This window comes from Colossoma macropomum, unplaced genomic scaffold (assembly GCF_904425465.1).
Source record: "Colossoma macropomum unplaced genomic scaffold, Colossoma_macropomum, whole genome shotgun sequence".
Classification (NCBI taxonomy): Eukaryota; Metazoa; Chordata; class Actinopteri; order Characiformes; family Serrasalmidae; genus Colossoma; species Colossoma macropomum.
This window is the reverse complement of record NW_023494793.1, coordinates 38190018-38208062: the sequence shown is the minus strand read 5'-3', so window position 1 is coordinate 38208062 and position 18045 is coordinate 38190018. Positions and strand designations below refer to the sequence as shown.

The window sequence follows — 18045 nt, the reverse complement described above, 5'->3', positions numbered from 1 at the left end:
TCCCAGCTCTAAGGAGATGTCAGACTTGAGGCTTAACAGCGAATATCTCTACAATTTCCCGGCGGCTGGGATGAACGAGTTCACCCGAGTTATGGATTCGCTCTCTGACTCTGACTGGCTGAGATTTGGTAAGATGATTTCAGCGACCTTATCAGGTGGATTTGTCTATCGGACGGTTTTGTACGCACGACGAACATGTATGGAGTTCATTTTTGATACGGTGTCCGACGGTTTGGCTTATTTTATTAAAGACGTTCAAAACTGGCGTTGAGAAAGCGGCTAACTAGCGCTTAGCTTAGCTGACTTCCTCAACTTGAATGAAAGTTATGCGTTTAGTAACGTCGGTGGGCGAACTAGCTTTGGCTAACTCAACGTCGTTAGGTTAGCGAGTTCAGCTGTAAACTTTTCTGAAAACATTACTTCGATAATTAAGTTCATCGGCGCTCCTGTAATGCTGATTTGCGACTCACTTTTGTGTATTAATTTTCACTAATTAAACGATGTTGTTGGCTAAATAGCTGACTTGCTGTTATCCTTAAAAACCCAAATGTCAGCTGGTCAAGAAGTTCAGGTGAGTTAGCTGTTGACAGTTAGCTTAGCGTAACGACACCTACGACGCTTCTTCCTTCAGAGGTTTTGGTCGCTTTAAGCCACAAAATTACCGCACTGATGCCTGATAAACATCTCATTCTTAGATGTGGGCGATATGGCAAAAATAAAGTTATTATTTCGATACTTCAAGAAATTGTACGATGTCATTTCTGATCAGATGGGACAGAAAAAAGAATCAGTAGCGCTACAGTAAAAAAAATTCTAACAAAAACTGGGAACACAGTGATTTTTATTCAATATTTGACATACTGCGTTGCACTAAATCCAGTTAAGTGGGACAAATTTTGCTCTCTTCATAGTGAAAGATGCATTTGGTCAGTGTTCTACAAGTCTGGACGGCACACAATATGTTCAGAATAGCATATTGTATTGTATTACGTTTTAATAATATATATTGTCATATTGCCCAGCCTTACTCAGTCCTATGACTGTTTTCAGCTAACCAGAAATGCAGTTTTTTAAATGATATTTCACTTTTTTTTGGACGCCCTGCCAGTTAGGATTTGAGCCAGAAAATGCAGAGGAGAATATCTTTTTTTTTTGTCATCTTTCCAGATAATTTAGTGTGGGAAATGAAATGATTCATTGCTCTGCTTCTCTCTAAGGCTGAACATGAGAACTAAACCCATGTCCCACAGTCAAAGGAGCCCAAATAGCTCTCTCCGGGTGGGAAACATGGAGAAGTGGATATGAGCTCCACTAAAGGGACTCCAGTTCACAGGCACTAATTTTTAAGCTTAGGTCTTTTTTTTAGTAATAGTATCAACCTATAACTCACATTAAGGTTTGAAAGAAAATCAACTGATTTTTCATAATTTCTCAGTACTTAAAAAATGTCAAAAATAAGTCTTTCAGAGTGGTTTAATGTGAAATGTTGCATTGTAGATAAACATACAGACTCAGATTTATTCACTATGGTGGTGATGGGAACCAGGGGTCATGCAGATGTAACCATTTCATTGACTATCCATAATGACAGTGACCTACATGTCTTCTGCGATTGTATATGAAATGTAATGGTAGAATAGTGTTCAACCTGAAAAAAAAAAAAAGTTTATTTGGGGACTGTTTTGCCTCACAACACCCTGCATGTACCTCTCCACCATGAATGAATTTAAAAAATGTTTTAGGCTGAAACTTTGTCTCAAAACTGTCCTAGAGCAAAGTCTCAGGCGTTCATGTGTATTTTTTGTAGTAACTTCCTTGAGGTAGGCATCCGGCTTCTAACACTGTGAAAAAATTTGGTTTGCTTAGTTTCTTTAGAAACCAGTGAAGCAGTGAAACCAGTGTACCAGTGCATTTCACATAAATATATTGTCTTTTGTTTATATGTCAATATTAGATGCCATATGTCTGCCTCTTACTGGAAATTGAACTCAACTCTGAGAGGGTTAATTATTAAAGGGGGATATTTATTTAGGTAATGCTAGTTAAATAAACAATGAAAGAAACAGCTTTGTTGTTTAATAGCCACACAAACCCTAAACTGATCTGGGAGCGCTTCTCTTATGAATCTCTTATTCATTCCCGTCTCAAGAAGCCAAAAGATCTAACATAAGATGGAATCCAGGCCTCGTGGGTGCCTGCTTAGTCAGTTGGTGGGTGGACTTAGCAGCTGGAAGGGTAAAAAAAAAGGCCATGAGAAAGTCTGCCTGCAATCATTGAAATGTGCTAAATCGGTGACTTAATTCACTCCGGATATGTTTAGCAGAGTTTACTGACATATTTTTTTTTCAAAGTTATCTAATGAAGATAGACTGAGATTGTTCTTATTCCCAATCCAGCATCCCAAGTAATATCGGATCAGACTGAACTACGGCTGGTGGAGCAAAACAGCCGACGGACGGAAACACTAATGCACAAGTGGGGCTGTAGAAACGGCACAGTTGGGGAGCTCGTGGACCTCCTCCAAGACCTGGAGCTGTTAAGGCCAAGAGATATCATCCTTAAATGTGAGTTAATGATCCTTACCTTTTATTCTGAAAGCCGTGTGATTGTGATTAACTGTTTAGCCACTCTCATCAACTCTGCTATACTGGTGTGATAGGGTGTGATTAGTTTTGCATAAACTTATAACTTGGTTGGTGCAGAGCAAAAACACTGTAGGTACAGCGAGTAATTTTGCAAACTCAAATGTCAGTGGACTAGGCCTGCAGATGCTGGTCTAGTCTAGTCTTGGACTGAGGAAATACTGGTAACACTATATTTGAAGTGGTCCTTTGTAGATGATTAATAAACTCCTTACAGGTTATCAGTAACACATCAACAACAAATCAGTGAAGTAGCAGAAGTGCAGCATCTGAATACATTGAAGTAAATATCTTGATGTTCTGCTGACACATTACTTACATTAAGTAGATGTACCGTTAATATGTTACTTCCATTACGCAAAACCTAACCTTACCCAACCTTACCCAACACCTAACCCTCACCCTGGCCCTGATCTTAGCTCTAACCTTAACCTTAACCTCAACCCAAAAGCTAATCCTGACCCTCATATGTTTTCGACATGTTACTCAGAGTCCGTTGAGTGTTTGCTTTGTCTAAAAAGGGCCACTCAAAGTAAAGTGTTGCCGAAATACTTCGTCTATTTAGCTTAGGCTGTTTTGTGTTTTGAAAACTGGTTCATGATCAAATCTGCCATCTTCATCTGGACTTCTTCATCTTCCTTTTAGCCTTTGTTGCTGTACTAGTGGTAATTTACTAATCCTTTCAACTGCCTACACTGGCATAGTTATCAGCATTTATCTGTAGCAGAGAACAGACCTCGAAACTGGTGATTTTACCATGTAAGAGAATCTGATGTTTCCAGTGGCATCAGGGACTCTTTATTTTTAGCACCGTGCTATGATTTTTTTTTTTCTTCAAATCATTACTAGTCCTGTCACAATTTTTACATAATTGCTGCAATTATTTGAGCTGATTGCAGTCATTTTCCGCAATTTTTAGCATTCACAGTTGCAACAAACAGAATTTAATTGGGTGCATTTTCATCAGTTGGGTTGAGGCCAGCTCATCTAAACGAAAGAAAACAGAAAATGTGTTTATTGACATCTTGAAATTACATACTCGCCTCAAACCACACTGACTTTTGAAATAATCTCTCATAGACTTACTAATGTCGTTCAACATCGTAATACTTAAAAAATATTGGTAATATTGATTATTACTGATACCTATCACAATAGGCACCAGTCTGTGTGCACCAGTTGTGTCACATTTTAAAACTGACTGCAATTATTTTTATTTTATGTTTCACATACTGTTCTGCACAAAATCCAGATCTGTTTATGTTCTTTTTCTAATGAAACATGCAGTTGGTTGGTGTTGGTCAGATGGTCCTCCTTATGCTCAGAAAAACATATAATGACATAATTTATCACAGTAACTGTCATGCTGCCTATCCCTTCAAGCTTTAAGATTACTGCTACTCTTTTTAGCTAAGGAATGCAGTTTTGTCCACGGTATGTCGTACGTGTTGTGGCTGAAAACTGTAAATTCTAGGCATCTAAGATTGTAGAGTTTACATTTGATGACTTTGCAATCTAAACACATTTTTCCAGCATTCCCAGCAATTTCCTCACGCAGCTCTATGTGTTTTCCCGCAGGGAGGCGTATTCCACAGCCTAGCTCTGTCTCACTCCCCTTCAGCTCCCTGCCACCTCCCAGCCTCACCCGCTACAGCACTCCCCCCTCATCACTGTTTACCCCATCTAAAGATGTTACCCAGCCGCTTCCTAGCCATGGTAACGCCTTACTAAATCTTTGTACCATTGATATGGTAGGGCTGCATGATAACACAAAAGCTGCAATATGCAAATGAGACCTCTGTCCAGACACAAAACCTGTGTATTGTGCAGTGTTGGCATTTTTTATGAATTTAGTGCAGCAAAATCATTCAAAAAAAGCAAATAATTTTGGTCAAAATAATGCAGACCAGTTGTAACTAGGGATGCACTCATATGAGAAATGTGGGCCGATATCTGATTTTTTTTTCACGTAAATTTCTGCTGATGCTGATATTGTTGGTGATATATACACATTTAGAAAATGTAGAAATTGGGACTAAATTAGCATTAAAAATAATTGTGAAATGTCTTTTGTCGGGTTGCAAAAGCAGTAAAATGAACAAAATACAGATATAATGGTGTCGTAGCCCAGCATCACCAAAACACTCTTCTGGAACACAATAAGTACGTTGTCTGGTTGTAACTATGCCACATCTGTGTTCATCAATCAGTTTCTAATATATTGAAAGTTATAGAGCGGTTGCAGAGTATTACAGTATTAATGCTGTAGTTATTTTGTCCATATCATGCAGCCCTAGTCTATGGATTTCTGAAATTCCATAGCAACATATTAAAGCCTGAAACTATAACTACTTAAAAAATAATTTATTCTGCCTGTCGTATACAGACCTGATGTGCTAATGCATGTACCATGCATGTCTTTGGCCTGTGGAGAAAACTAGTCAGCAGGAATTTTATTCAGTTTGTGAAAATGGTCATGCAACAGAAAATGGTGGCAGCATTTTTCAGCACGTGTGTTTTGCCCCAGTAAATCTGAGCCGTCTGATTGGAGCTCAGGTATTGTCACAGCTCATGGGAGTGTTCGGATTGTTGTGTTTGTGTCTGTAGAGAACAGGCTGCTGCCCAAACCCGGACCCCCACCCCCGGATCTGGAGTCGACACGCTTGTGTCTGCAGTCAACACAGTCTGCGAAAAAAGAGGTACTGTCTGATTGAGAGATGATGAGAAAGATCAGATCTGCATCCAAACGGGATGTTTTCTGTTCGTTTAATTTTTATAAAATCAGTGTTATTTTCTCTGTACTGAGAAGGTAGTACAGGGTTTTGCTGTCATTTATTTTTCATTCACATATGCGATAATGTTTGTTGGCAGCATTCTTGCGAGTGCCATGCAGCTCCCCACGTCTCTGTTCGCTAGCGTCCTGTGCTGGCCGTTTGAAGAAGTGCAGCAGGGCACGGACAATTTCTCTGCATCTCGGCAGATTGGAGAGGGAGGCTTTGGGCATGTGTACCGCGCCTCCGTGAGGAACACTGACTTTGCAGTCAAGAGGCTGAAAGAGGCGAGTGAATGAATGCGTAGATGCATGTGAAACTGTAAGAATCGTGAAGGTCCATCAGCAAATTAATCTGTTTTTGGGCCGTTTTCTCTTACTTGTATTTTGCCTCAGCAAGAAGTGATTTAAATTTGGGATTTGTTTTTCAGCAGTGCCTTTGATGTCAGTGCCAGGTGTCCTTTGACTGTGCGTTAATGGGAATTTCTTAATGTCTTAAGCAGGATTCCCATATGGGCTGGAGTGTGGTGAAGGAAAGTTTTAAAACCGAGGTGGAAAGACTCTCACAGTAAGAAGCCTTTACTTTCCATGCTTGCTTTGGCAGCTTGAGCATCTCCTTCCTTCATCTTGCTCTCACTTTTTTCCTCCTCCTTTCTTACATGTTGAGGTGGCACTGCTCTCTGTCTTAGAAATGACTTGTCTCTTTCTTTCTTTTCTTTCATATCAACAAAAACGCATAGACGGAACTTCCCCCGCCTGAAATTTTCATTGCCTTCTGTGCCAGCCACATGCCGGCCCAGCCTAGAAAAAAACGAAAGTCTTCTGCTTCTCCTCCTCCCTTTGTTGTGGTTAGTTGCCTTTGGTTTGATTCTTAACGGGGTCGTACGGCTTTTATCTTAGCACGCTCTTCTTGCTTTGCACTTTCAGCAAATCTGTGATCTTACTTCGTTAGCAGACCTCTTTCAGCACAACTTGTTTTCTCCCTCCCTGACAGATACAGGCATCCGAACATAATGGACTTGGTTGGCTATAGTGTGGGAGGTGGAACATATTGCCTCATATATGTCTTCATGCCCAGTGGCTCTTTGGAGGACCGGCTGCACTGTGAAGTAAGACGTGTTACTCAGAGCAGCCTTCAAGTTGCACCTGAGACCTGAGTTTCTCTTTTTTTTTGGATATGGAGAACTTAGGCTTGTATGTCGTCGCTGTCCAAAGAAAAACAAGTATCTCCGAAACAGTAACTTTACAGGAAAAGGCAAAAACACTCTGTCCTTTCAATGTAAGTCAAAGTTAAGAGATTTTATTTCAATTGATTTTGGAGCGTTTCTTTTGGCCCAAGCATCATGAAATTTTTACACAATTTAAAGGGCAGCTGGTGTGTTGAAATGATGTAGAAAACATAAAAATCAACAAAAATGGAGATACATGGTTTTCATTGGACAGCGACGATATGCTGTGTGCTTAAGCTTAAAACTGCAAATAACATCTCCGGATGTTCTGGGATCAGTATTTTTCTCTCAGTATTGGAAAATGTTTAGTGTTTATCTGCTCTTACTTGATTTACATACAGGGAGTCCCCTGTCCCAACTTTTTAAAAATGCTTTCCAGGCATCAATTTCAGAATGAGCATATGTTTGCAAAATTAAAAATAAGGTGAAACATTAAATACCTTGTCTTTGTACTGTTTTTTGTTCATATCCAGGTCAAAGTGTATTTATAAATCACTGCTATCTGTTTTTATTTGCATTTTATCTTTTACTGTACCAGCTTTTTTTGAAAATGGGTTTGTAACTTAATTATTTGTAAGCTAATTATCAAGTCCTTCTCAAACTGTTGGTTTTTTTGTGTCTTACAGAATAGTACTGCCCTCTCCTGGTCACAGCGTGTGAATGTGTTGTTGGGCTCAGCAAAAGCTATTCAGTATCTCCATTCTTGTTCCCCTGCACTAATTCATGGAGATGTCAAAAGGTGGGCCCAAATCGATTAAATACCTTCATTTCTTTACTGATAAATGAATCATATTGACTCTGAAATGAGAATCTTTTCCAAAGCATACAAATTAGAGCTGCTTAATGTGGATGAATAAACATACGTAAATGTCATTCTAATGCACTAATCAAGCCTATAGATCAACAAGCTGCCTAATACTGCATTATTTAGCAATAACTGTGGTGAAGTAAGCATGTTTATTTGTGCATTATACATTTTCCTTTCTCCAGGAGAACACATGCATGTAAAGTGAAGCACAGTTTAAACCATAGCTAAATGAATAAAAATGCTCTGGAAAAGTTGTATTTTTCCTTAGTTACTGCTTAATAATGTAGTGATGAGCAGCCAGTTAAATACCAGCTACTGGCTTGTTAAAGGGCCATATCATGAAAAACGAAATTTTCCTCACTTTTTTGAAATAAGAGTTTGATGAAGTATGTAAACATTAAGAGTTTTAAAACATACTGTTCACTCCACAATGCACAGAGACCATATATGGAAACAAAGCTGCAAAAAAGTTTGTTTTGAATGCACTGTTTTAGTGATGTCACAAAAACTGATGCATTTACATTTATCTGCCTATTCAGCCAACAGCAGTATAGTCCCGTTTGAAAGGAATGTTTTAGCTCAAACTACTTTTCCAGTGTGGCTTAGTACAGGGCAGCCAATCAGAACAGCGCTCGTTTGCATATATCAGTCTTAAAGGCATAGTAACAAAAACAGCCTGTTTAATTCCCGGGGATAAAGAGAGGACGGAAAATCTTGAAGTAAAAATACTGTTTTTAGAAAAAAACAATATGCAAGAAAAATGTAGGATATGGAGACTTTAAAGAATATTACAAGTGCTCTGAAAAATGCTTAATTCATTCTAGTTACTGCTTAATAATGTAGTAATAAGCAGCCTACTAATTACCTGCTTTTATAATAAGTAACCGCTGGCTTGTTAAGGACTAATAATGACATTATTTTATATTAAGGTTAATTTTTCATTTGTTTTTTTTTTAAATATTGTTCTGTTTTTTTCTGATATCCAGGCCATATTCTATAGTAATTGACAGATATTGCAGCCTTGTGCAGTTTCTGAGTTTAATTAAATCATCCTCCCCGACAGCTCCAACATCCTTCTAGGGGAACACCTTGAACCCAAGCTGGGGGACTTTGGCCTCGCACGGCTGTGTCACAACCCCAGCAGAACTCCAGGGAAGACGAGCAGTGTGGCTCAGACAGCGACAGTGCGGGGAACACTAGCGTACCTGCCTGATGAATACCTGAAAGATGGCCAGCTGGGCATGGAGATTGACATCTACAGTTTCGGAGTGGTGCGAGCTGTCATTTATTTAGATTAGAGGCATTAATAGGCCTTAATTGGCTGATATAATCACACAAGATTACGTGACAGTTCTGGATGAGACAGCACATATTTGACTTTGAGTAAAGATACAGAGTTTAATTTTATGGCCAGTCAAAGAAAATAGACACCATTTGATTGTTATTGAGTTGATCAATAAAACAAAAACTATTATGAAGCCTCATTGCTAAAAAAGACAGTTGAATGTCTTGTTTAATGTTATTCATTATTGTAATTTAATCTTAAGTGTCTCAGCTGCTTGGGAATATGCAGGTAATAGGTTCAATATTGAACTCTCACTGGGCAGTGCAGTTTCATTCACTGATTCCCCTGGTCCCACAGGTGTTGTTGGAGGTCCTCACAGGCAGAAGAGCATTAGAAACTGACAGCAAGTCAAAGACTGTCTACCTGGTGAGAAGCTTTACATTCATATTGAACTGCATATGTTATTAGCAGTTAACAACAAAGGCTAAAGACGATCTCTGCTTTACACAGAAAGACCTGGTGTCAGAAGTTGAGGATGATGGGAAGAGCTTCAGTAAAGGGAGGAATTCTAGGGAGCTGGCCTTTTCCCAGGCAGCTGAAAACATCTGGAAGAAGCATCTGGATCCTCGGCTGATGACGGAAGGCATTTCTGACCCTCATGGTTCAAGGGAACTCTCTCAACTGGCGTGCCGCTGCTTAGACCGCCGGAGAAAGAAGAGGCCTCCAATGACCGAGGTAGGATAAAAGTAGCCCGCTCCACTGTACCAGCTGTATTATGTTAGTTATGTATTGGTTCATTTTCATTTTATCTTAGTTCAGGTTTAGTAATCCAAGGAATTTCAACAGACCCAACTTTAATTTTTAAAACAAGACACTGTTTCTACTGCATTAGAACTTGCAGCTGCTTTGCAAATTTCTGAAATCACATCAACCAAATTTCCACAATCAAGTGTACTTTGACATAGAACACATTCTTCCCAAGCTCAGTAGCAGTAATTGCAAATGAAGGCGCCAAAACTGGTGTCTTCACAATTGATATATCAGTGGTCACTATTAATATATATGTTGCACCACCATAATGTAGTACAAAAATGAATAATTAACTCAAAAATTGTAAATTTTCTACCTTAAACTATTTTCTAAAAAAGTTTATCAAGTTTTTAAAGTGAACATTTGCACATTCATTGCAGTGAACTGACGGGCTGTGTTAAATCAGGCTGACCCATCAGAGCTCTGTTATCATGGTTGCAGTTCAAACCACAGTGCATCATGATGACAGCAGAACAGCTTGTCTTGCTTGTGGTATGGCACAAAGATTAAACGACAAGCAGCACAATGACTGTAAAAGTGCAGAGGTTACGGAAAATACATGCCAGAAGCTGAAAGGCTGAGGAATGATGGCAAAATACCTTTGTATAGCATAGAAATGGTTTATAGCTGTTTTTTATTTATTTAGGTGAATCCTAGTCTGTTAATGTTCATTGTTTTTGTAAAATGTTTGTTCCCAGTGTGTGCTTAAAAGAAAAATGGTAATTCATTGTTGTTACTAAGTGAAGAATAGATTTTTCCTTCCTTTTCCCTCAGTCTTCTTTTAAAAAAAAAACAAAAAAAAACAAAAAACACTTGGACTTGATGTGAAGCTTCACCTATGTTAAAAATTGCATGTGTTTTTTCACATCTGAAACAGTTGTACTTGGTGTGAATATGCCTTTTTCTTATTAAAAGTTTTTCAGTAATGCCTGGCAATTTATCAAACATGTTGCATTGTAAATCTTCAGTTAATTCCTCAATACATTTTCATGACACCAATGTACAGATTTAGAGCTTATGTGTAAATTTGTGTTGCAATAGTTATTATGGACTGAAGAAAGTAACATGAATTTAATTTTACTACAGCTGGCATCACTTTAAGGTCCCATAAATAAATTTTCAGCATCATAAAATGTAGTCTAACTTGTAGTTAAGACCCTCCTGATACATTTCAGTTCAGAAGTTTTGTTTTGGTCTTAAATTGTGTAATCTCTTCCATCAGGTCTTCAAAACTCTCCAAGACGTGCATTTGGGACTGAAGGCCTTTGGCAGGTCTGGCGTAGTCAAAATGTCTCTGGCTCCTCCGCATCTGTCCACCCCGATGCCGCTGTGCTCTGAAAGCCGCTCTCTGGACTCTCTCGCTCATCAGTTCTCTAAGCTTGGTCCCCAAGAGGACACTTACTGCTGCCCACACAAACACAGCTCACTCCCTCTCCCTTCTGCAGTGACTCACTCAGAAGCCCCAGAGTCACAAAGGAGTGAAGGATTATGGGATACTCAGTACTCCTCAGTTCGTGCACCCTGCGAATCAGATGAGAGTCAGGGCTTCTCTCAGTGTTTTGCATCACCGTTGGCAGCACAGACAAATCAGTCTCAGCCGTGGTCTGGCGGACACAGTGATGTTAAGAGCACACATTCAAGCAGCTTCTCTGTTGTTACGCCGTTTCCATCCAGCTGCAGTTCAGGTAAAAGCTCAGTTGAGCATTACGGGTTAAATCTGTGCTTTGGAGTGGTGGCTGGAAACAAAGCTTAACACTCAACGTCAATATTTCTCAATGCCAGTTGTGCAAAATCATTGTAATAAAACACTGTAACATTAAGATTAGTTTAACTACTAGAAGCACCTCTTTTTTTATACAAGTTACAGTATTTGTTTTTAGTTGTTTTTGTAAAAATCAACCAAGATACCAAAGTTCATTGATTCATTTTTCCCAGGGTCACTAACTGGCTGTCGATGGCTGATTTTTTTGACTGTGTTTTATTAGCCATATTTTTTTCTTCTCTTTGTTTTGAAAGCAACAAGCAACAATGACAGTAACCTTGTTTATTTTCTCTTTACTTGACGCTCACACTTTGCAGGCTACTTTAGGGGGACCCCAGGGCTGTGTCTTGGGCAGGGCCACACTTTACAGGGCCCTGTAGTGAGAGGAGAAATTAATTTAAGGCAGGGGTGTCCAGTCTTATCCATGAAGGGCCTGTGTGGCTGCAGGTTTTCGTTGCAATAAAGCAGGAGCACACATGATTGGTTGTTTAAAGACTGAGACTGACTGATTAAACAAGTGGAATCAGGTGTGCTCTTCTTGTTTGGAACCAACACCTGCACCCATGCTGGCCCTTTGCGGATAAGACTGGACATTCCTGATTTAAGGGATGCACACTATATGGTTGAGTGCGGACAAGGAAGGCTTAGTCTTCAGGATCAGGAACCGTGGCAAAGCAAGAATCCCCAAATCCCATAAAAACTGTCTATCAACTGCCTGATTAACTTGCTCTAACTGAAAGACAAGGACACTAAAAATGTAGACCATGGTACAGATTTCAGACTCTCTCTAATAGTGTCTCTTCCGTTTCCTGGGTTAACCAGCACATTAAAGAACGCTGCTCTTAGCGGCTGCTCGTAACCTTGCCAGTGAGTGATTGAGCAGCTGCAGTCAATATTCATGGCTCCTTTTTCATATAACCACTTTGCCGTGACTTTTGTTCCAGATACACCTTTCTCCCCAAGGGTTTTCTCTCACGCTCTCATTGGCTGGTGCAACATTGTAGTTCTTACTGCCTGTCATTGTTTCTAAAATTCAAAAATCTTAAAAAAAAATAAAATAAATAAAAAAGGGAAAATTGGGGCTAAAATTGTGCACCTGCATCAAATAGCAAATCCTATTTTATAATTATCTCCCAAAAAGTAACTTTACAGGGGAAAGAAGAAACATTCCTTGCTTTTGATGTAAGTTAAAGTGACGAGATTTGTGTCTAAGTCATTGTGTAGCATTTTTATTTCTCCATTCATCATGAAATTGATGACAAGGTCGAAACAACAAAATGGAGACAAAAGCTTTTGTTTTGTCGGCAACCTATATGTATATTTAGCAATATAGAGGGTAACTAAACCTTCCTACGCTTACAGATTACGCTGCTACGTTTGCTGTAAGAAAGGCCAAGTGGATGTTGTTATTGGTTGTTATGCAATATATTGAAGATACAGAGTAATATTTCTACTGGTTGCTTGTGTCTGGATTGTGTTTGAGAAGAGCAATGAATCTAGAACAGAATCATGTCAGAAGGGTCCTGCATAAGCTGACTCGGTACACGCCCCACCCACCCCTCAAGACGACCCTAGTGGTCACCACCCCTCCTGGAGATCTATTTCCCTGCAGAGTTTAATGCCAGCCTGCATCTAACATGCTATCCTGCTTTATCTAACACTAATGTATCTGATCCAGCCAGTCTGGAAGTTCTGAAGAAGTAAATGAGCTGGAGCACGTGTTGCAGATTGTGGTTGAAACTAGACTCTGCTGGGAGGAAGATGTCCAGGACCAGGGCTGGTGACCACTGGGTTAAATGAGCACACTGATATGAAACACGGGATGGTGGGGTCCAACATTATTTAAACAATAAAATCTTTATCAGATCGGCTAAAATGAAAATAAATCGGGTGACTGCTGATCAGTTAAGAACAAATACTGTCTGATTCTATGCCTAGTTGATTCAGGAATTCAGGAGTTTTGTATTTCAGCACTGTTTATTAAAAATAGTTCAGCAAATTCAGCAAAATCAGCAGCTTTTGAACTTGATCATCCTGTGGTTTTGTTTGCCCTTGTCTTTGCAGATGAGAGAGTGATAATTAACCCAGTCAGACAGCGCTTAGTTGAGAAAATGGCACTTTATGAAGAAGGGAGAATACCAACCTCAGACCTCCTCTCATCTGCCACTCCATCATGTAAGTCCTCAGAATGCAACCAGATGGCAGATTTTATCTGATTAAAGAATGTGTGTGTGTTAAAAAGAAGAGTGGAAATGAACCCCCTTTTGGATTCATTATCTACAGTTCCAAAATGTGAAGCTGCACTTTGAAGATTTAATCTTTTTTGTTCATGTAAATCAGTAGCTAAGTGATTTTGATCTCACCAGCGAGAGCCAAATTTAGCTCACACTTTTCAGATCAGAAGACCGGCCTGATCTCAAAGGGAGTGAGACATAGCTCCACAGAGAAAACACAACACTTTGTACAGTTTACCACATGTAGGCAGTGTTTTTCAGGATGTTACTGTGTTGATTGTTTCAGATGTGACCGTTTGAACCCTCCTGTTATCCTCAAATTCACTAACATCTTTTATCTTTGGGGTCAGTTTGACCCCAGCAACTTAAACCTCCAGGAAAAGTTCTCGTGGGAATTATTTTCCCCTCTCTCATGTTGTGTGAACTTATCAGTGGTTCTCGCACTACTACAGGTGTGGTTATGTTAGGTTGGGGCCCTAAAGCTGAGAAAAGTCTTCTTTTAAAGATTGCATGTTATAGTGACTTCAGTATCATCCAAAACAACCAAAACAAATGTGTGTAAAATTTTGATATTTTCTATGTTTTATACAGCTGAAATAGTCTGGGGTCAAACTCGATATAAAATGTGTTCAGCACTTTAAAAACATACCATTATGTTAATTTTATATTTACTCAGTTGTCCTCATTAAATTAAGAAAAGTCATTAAATATGAAGCAAAAAAATGCAGGAATTTGCAAAAAATTTGTTTTTCCACACTTCTAAACCAGCTTATTTTTGGCCAGCTGGTTTAACGGTTGTGACTAAGGCCCAATCCCTTTTCTTACTTTCACCCCTACCCCTTGTTTTTGAGTGTCACCTTGCCCCTTGGAACTGAGTAACAAGGTGTAGTAGTTGAAATCTTCCCCTCTGAAATGGGACCCTCAAATAAAAAAAGAACATTACTTCATTAACAGGCTGCCAGTGCTGCTCTGTAGGCGACCCTGCCAGTCTGCAGTGACAGCAGAGGAGGGTGAAGTTCAGCTCCTCACTGCTGGGCTTTAGTTACATTTAGGGCATCATATGCCCTCAAAGATGGGGACAATTTGGGGATTTATTATCGCCCACCACTAATTCTTCAGTGATATGAAGCTGAAGTCAGATATTCGCCAGCTTCTTGTTCGAATTTTCCTGTTCCACATGTTGTCAGTTACATTCTGCTGCTTCAGGTGTCAGAACTGCTGGACTATTTAAGGTGGAACGGGAAAATGAGCTAGCTGGCTACCGAGACATTAGCACACTATTAGTGATTTTTTTATGCTTGTTATGAAGAAAAGGACCATAAAACATTGAAATGACATTGAACTAAGACAATACAACGGTTATCATAATTTTTGATAGAGAAAATGCTCCCATTTGTGGGCTTCTTTGGTTGCTTGTGCAGTCATCTTACAGTTTTTCAGTCTTTTTTCTCATTACACTCTGTTTGGAGCCTCTGAAAATCCTCTGTTTGGAGGGCCATGTAGCCCTAACACTTCGCCCTACCGCTCTATCTCAACAAAATTCAGGACACCCTATGCTTAGGCGTGAACAGTAAAATGGGGGGCTAAGGGCTAAGTGGTAGGGGTGAGGGGTGAAATGGGATTGGGCCAAAATATACCTGAGGAACAATTTTAAGGAAGTGTGAGATGAACCGGTATACTGCCAACTTCTAGTTTCTATAAATGATTCTGTGTGATAACAATACCTTACTCCGTTCATGTTGTCAGACATAATGTATGGATGATTGGGCCTAAACAGTTTTGGGGGAATTATCTAATTGTGATGTTTCTGACCAGTATTGCAATTTAAATATGATTATTTTCTGTATCTTACAGTACCTGGAATTGTTCAGGGCATCATTTTCATTATTTCTGTTATTCCCTTTGCAGACAGAGTAACAAATTCTCAAAGACGGGAACCAGAGGAGAGCGATGAGAGCTCCAGCAATTTTGGCTAGGGATCTGGAGCTGACGTGAACTGATGTGTGCTGAAGTATGAGGCCAACACTTAAGAGGGAATCGGACACAGAGGGGTTCAGAAGCTGTTCAGGATTTCCCAACATCAGAGTTCTCAACACCAAATGGTGACCTACAGAAAGTGTTTTCTTTGGATACTATTGTTTACTACTGAACCACGAATTCTAACTTACTTGCCCAATACAAGTATGTTGCATAACCACTGGAAAGTGTCATGTGTGTGAATTATGGCATCTGTAATATTGTTTTGGCATGTTAGGCGAATTTTAATGTCAAATTCTCCTAGACAGTTGAGATTACGCAAGCAAGCCACTTTTACTCAGGGCTGGAAATACCTTTGAGATGTCTCCTTCTTCTTCCTTCTGTACTAAAACCTTACCTTCCATCTGGAAGCGAATGCTCACTGGTACAAGGTGGGCTACAATTCCGAGCGTGTGCTTGTACTGTTTACGACTGTCATTTGCGGAAAGGATCCTAAGCCTGGCTGCTGTCAGACTTCATCCGTGTTTAATGAAGTTTAATGTATGTACTTGAGTGGCTAATTTAATGTGTGAATTGCTAATTTAACGTGAGAGTGTATGTTTATAAGTGTGGGAGCTAACATGTACTTGCATTGACTGTAGTTAGAAATGTTGCCGTTTCAGATTGTTAAAGTAAGATAAATGTTTAACTGTAATTTAAAATGCAACCCCCTCCTGCTGAGGAAACGTATAGACATTTCCCTGTTGCTTCTGTGAATGTGCTGTGATGAAAAGAGCATTTCTCTTATGAATATGGCCTTCGCAGAGTAAAAGGAGCGCATACATGTGTTTTCTTTTCTTTTAATGGGGAATTCCAGTGATGTTTCCAAATTTCCGCATAGTTAAATTGTTATGGTCTAAACAGTCATTCAGTGTGAGTGATGGTTTGGTGTGAAGTGCTCCATTCTAGAAAAGCTTAGTCAGAAGTGTTCACAGTGGTGGTGATGGGAACCAGATGTCCGAAACACCTCTAAAAGCTCCTTCACAGAAAGTTATTACATGAAATGATTGCAAATATGTTGCGTAGTGCGACAGCCTTTTGTTTTGTGATAGTTTTAAGAAAGTTTTGGCCTAAAACATATCTTTAAAATACATTTGTGGTGGAGAGGTAAATGCGGGGCATTGTGAGGCAAAATATTCCCCAGAGAAAACTTTTTTTTCTCTCAGATATTCCACTATTTTTATTTCACCATCATCAACATTTCTTATAAAAACCCAGATGATGTGTTGGTTCACTGGTCATTTTGGGCAGTACATAAAAAGGCTGTATACTTGCTTTACGTTGAGATTTTTGGTTCCTATCACCACCTGTAAAGAAATCTGAGTTTCTCTAAAGTGAACCACTGCACACCAAACCACTTTTAATGCCTTTGTTTACATCTCTGTGATTTAATTATGCAGTAATTTTGAAAAATCTATGTAATTCTCCTTTAAACCTTTCTTACTGTTTTACACAACAGCTTTGAACTTCCTACAAACTCAATATGTAAACAGTGGAAGTGCTACATTATTACAAATGACTTTTGCAATACTTATCTACTACATGAGGTGCTTCATGTGTAATAAATGGTTTACTATCTACTGGGATGTTTGCTGTAGGAGTTGAACTTTGCTAGTGTTATTGTGGGGTAAACTGCACCCGAATTTAGGTACTGCAGTCATTTTTACACAGTATGTGCTTACTTTAGTATCTTTCAGTCATACTGCACTGCTATTTAACCACTGGTATTATAGTGAATTTAAGAAGAATGTAATCATGGTATGTAAACCACTGTCTTTTATTATATATATTTTGAGTCTTTTATTTTGCTTATTTAACCAATTGTTTGTTTATTGTTTGTCAAAATTTGAGCTTGGTCAAAGTATGTAATTATGAAAAGATGGAATGTTTGAGTTGTAGTCTTTATACTATGACATCCATGTTTAATGAAGTTTTATATACATATTTGAGTTGAGTGACTGATTTAATGAGAAAATGTTGATGTATTTGTGTGGGAGCTGAGTATATATACTTGCATTGACTAAGTCGGTGGTTAGAAATCTTGCGGTTTCAGATTTTTGAAATTATTTACACTTTCACATTATGCTGAATTTTGTTTATTTAAATGAGGATTTATTTGAGTTTATTGTTGAGGTTTAAGCAGTTATAAAAAGCTGATATATTTGTTATTCATTATTAGATGGACCTTTGAAAAAGAACTATAAGAGGGGCTCTCAACCTCGTCAGCCTTAAGGCCTGGCTATTTATCTCTAGAAAGCAAGAAGGTCCACAGGAAAGCAAAACTCAGGAAATTTTCAAAACAGCTATGTTTGGGTGCCTACACCCCAATACCCAACCTGTATCAGTGAACATAAACTATCAGCGTTAGCCTAACATTAACTTACTTTGCCAGAAAGCAGGCAGAATGGTGGAAATGTTAAGTGGAACGTCAGGGGAAGTATATGTTGTTTCTAGAAGCAATGAGCAAAAAATGACAAAGCTGTCTTTGT

At 39.0% G+C, this 18045-nt stretch overlaps 1 protein-coding gene across 2 annotated transcripts in view; it reads left to right on the top strand.

Annotated features, from left to right (window-relative positions):
• The window catches only part of irak1 (interleukin-1 receptor-associated kinase 1), a 17779-nt gene extending 489 nt beyond the window's left edge, over positions 1-17290 (top strand). Inside the window, exons 1-14 of one of the 2 annotated variants that reach the window (XM_036579480.1) lie at positions 1-128; positions 2397-2564; positions 4221-4358; positions 5250-5346; positions 5526-5700; positions 5916-5980; positions 6407-6521; positions 7268-7380; positions 8513-8720; positions 9092-9160; positions 9245-9469; positions 10767-11229; positions 13371-13481; positions 15449-17290. The exon at positions 1-128 is cut by the window's left edge and continues 489 nt beyond it. In XM_036579480.1, the coding sequence (XP_036435373.1) occupies positions 17-128; positions 2397-2564; positions 4221-4358; positions 5250-5346; positions 5526-5700; positions 5916-5980; positions 6407-6521; positions 7268-7380; positions 8513-8720; positions 9092-9160; positions 9245-9469; positions 10767-11229; positions 13371-13481; positions 15449-15516 (2127 nt within the window). In that variant the 5' untranslated portion in view covers positions 1-16 and the 3' untranslated portion in view covers positions 15517-17290. Of the gene's footprint in view, positions 129-161; positions 572-2396; positions 2565-4220; positions 4359-5249; positions 5347-5513; positions 5701-5915; positions 5981-6406; positions 6522-7267; positions 7381-8512; positions 8721-9091; positions 9161-9244; positions 9470-10766; positions 11230-13370; positions 13482-15448 lie in introns of those variants that run through there. The other variant, XM_036579479.1, reaches the window with a different exon arrangement.
• Positions 17291-18045: the final 755 nt, after the last annotated feature.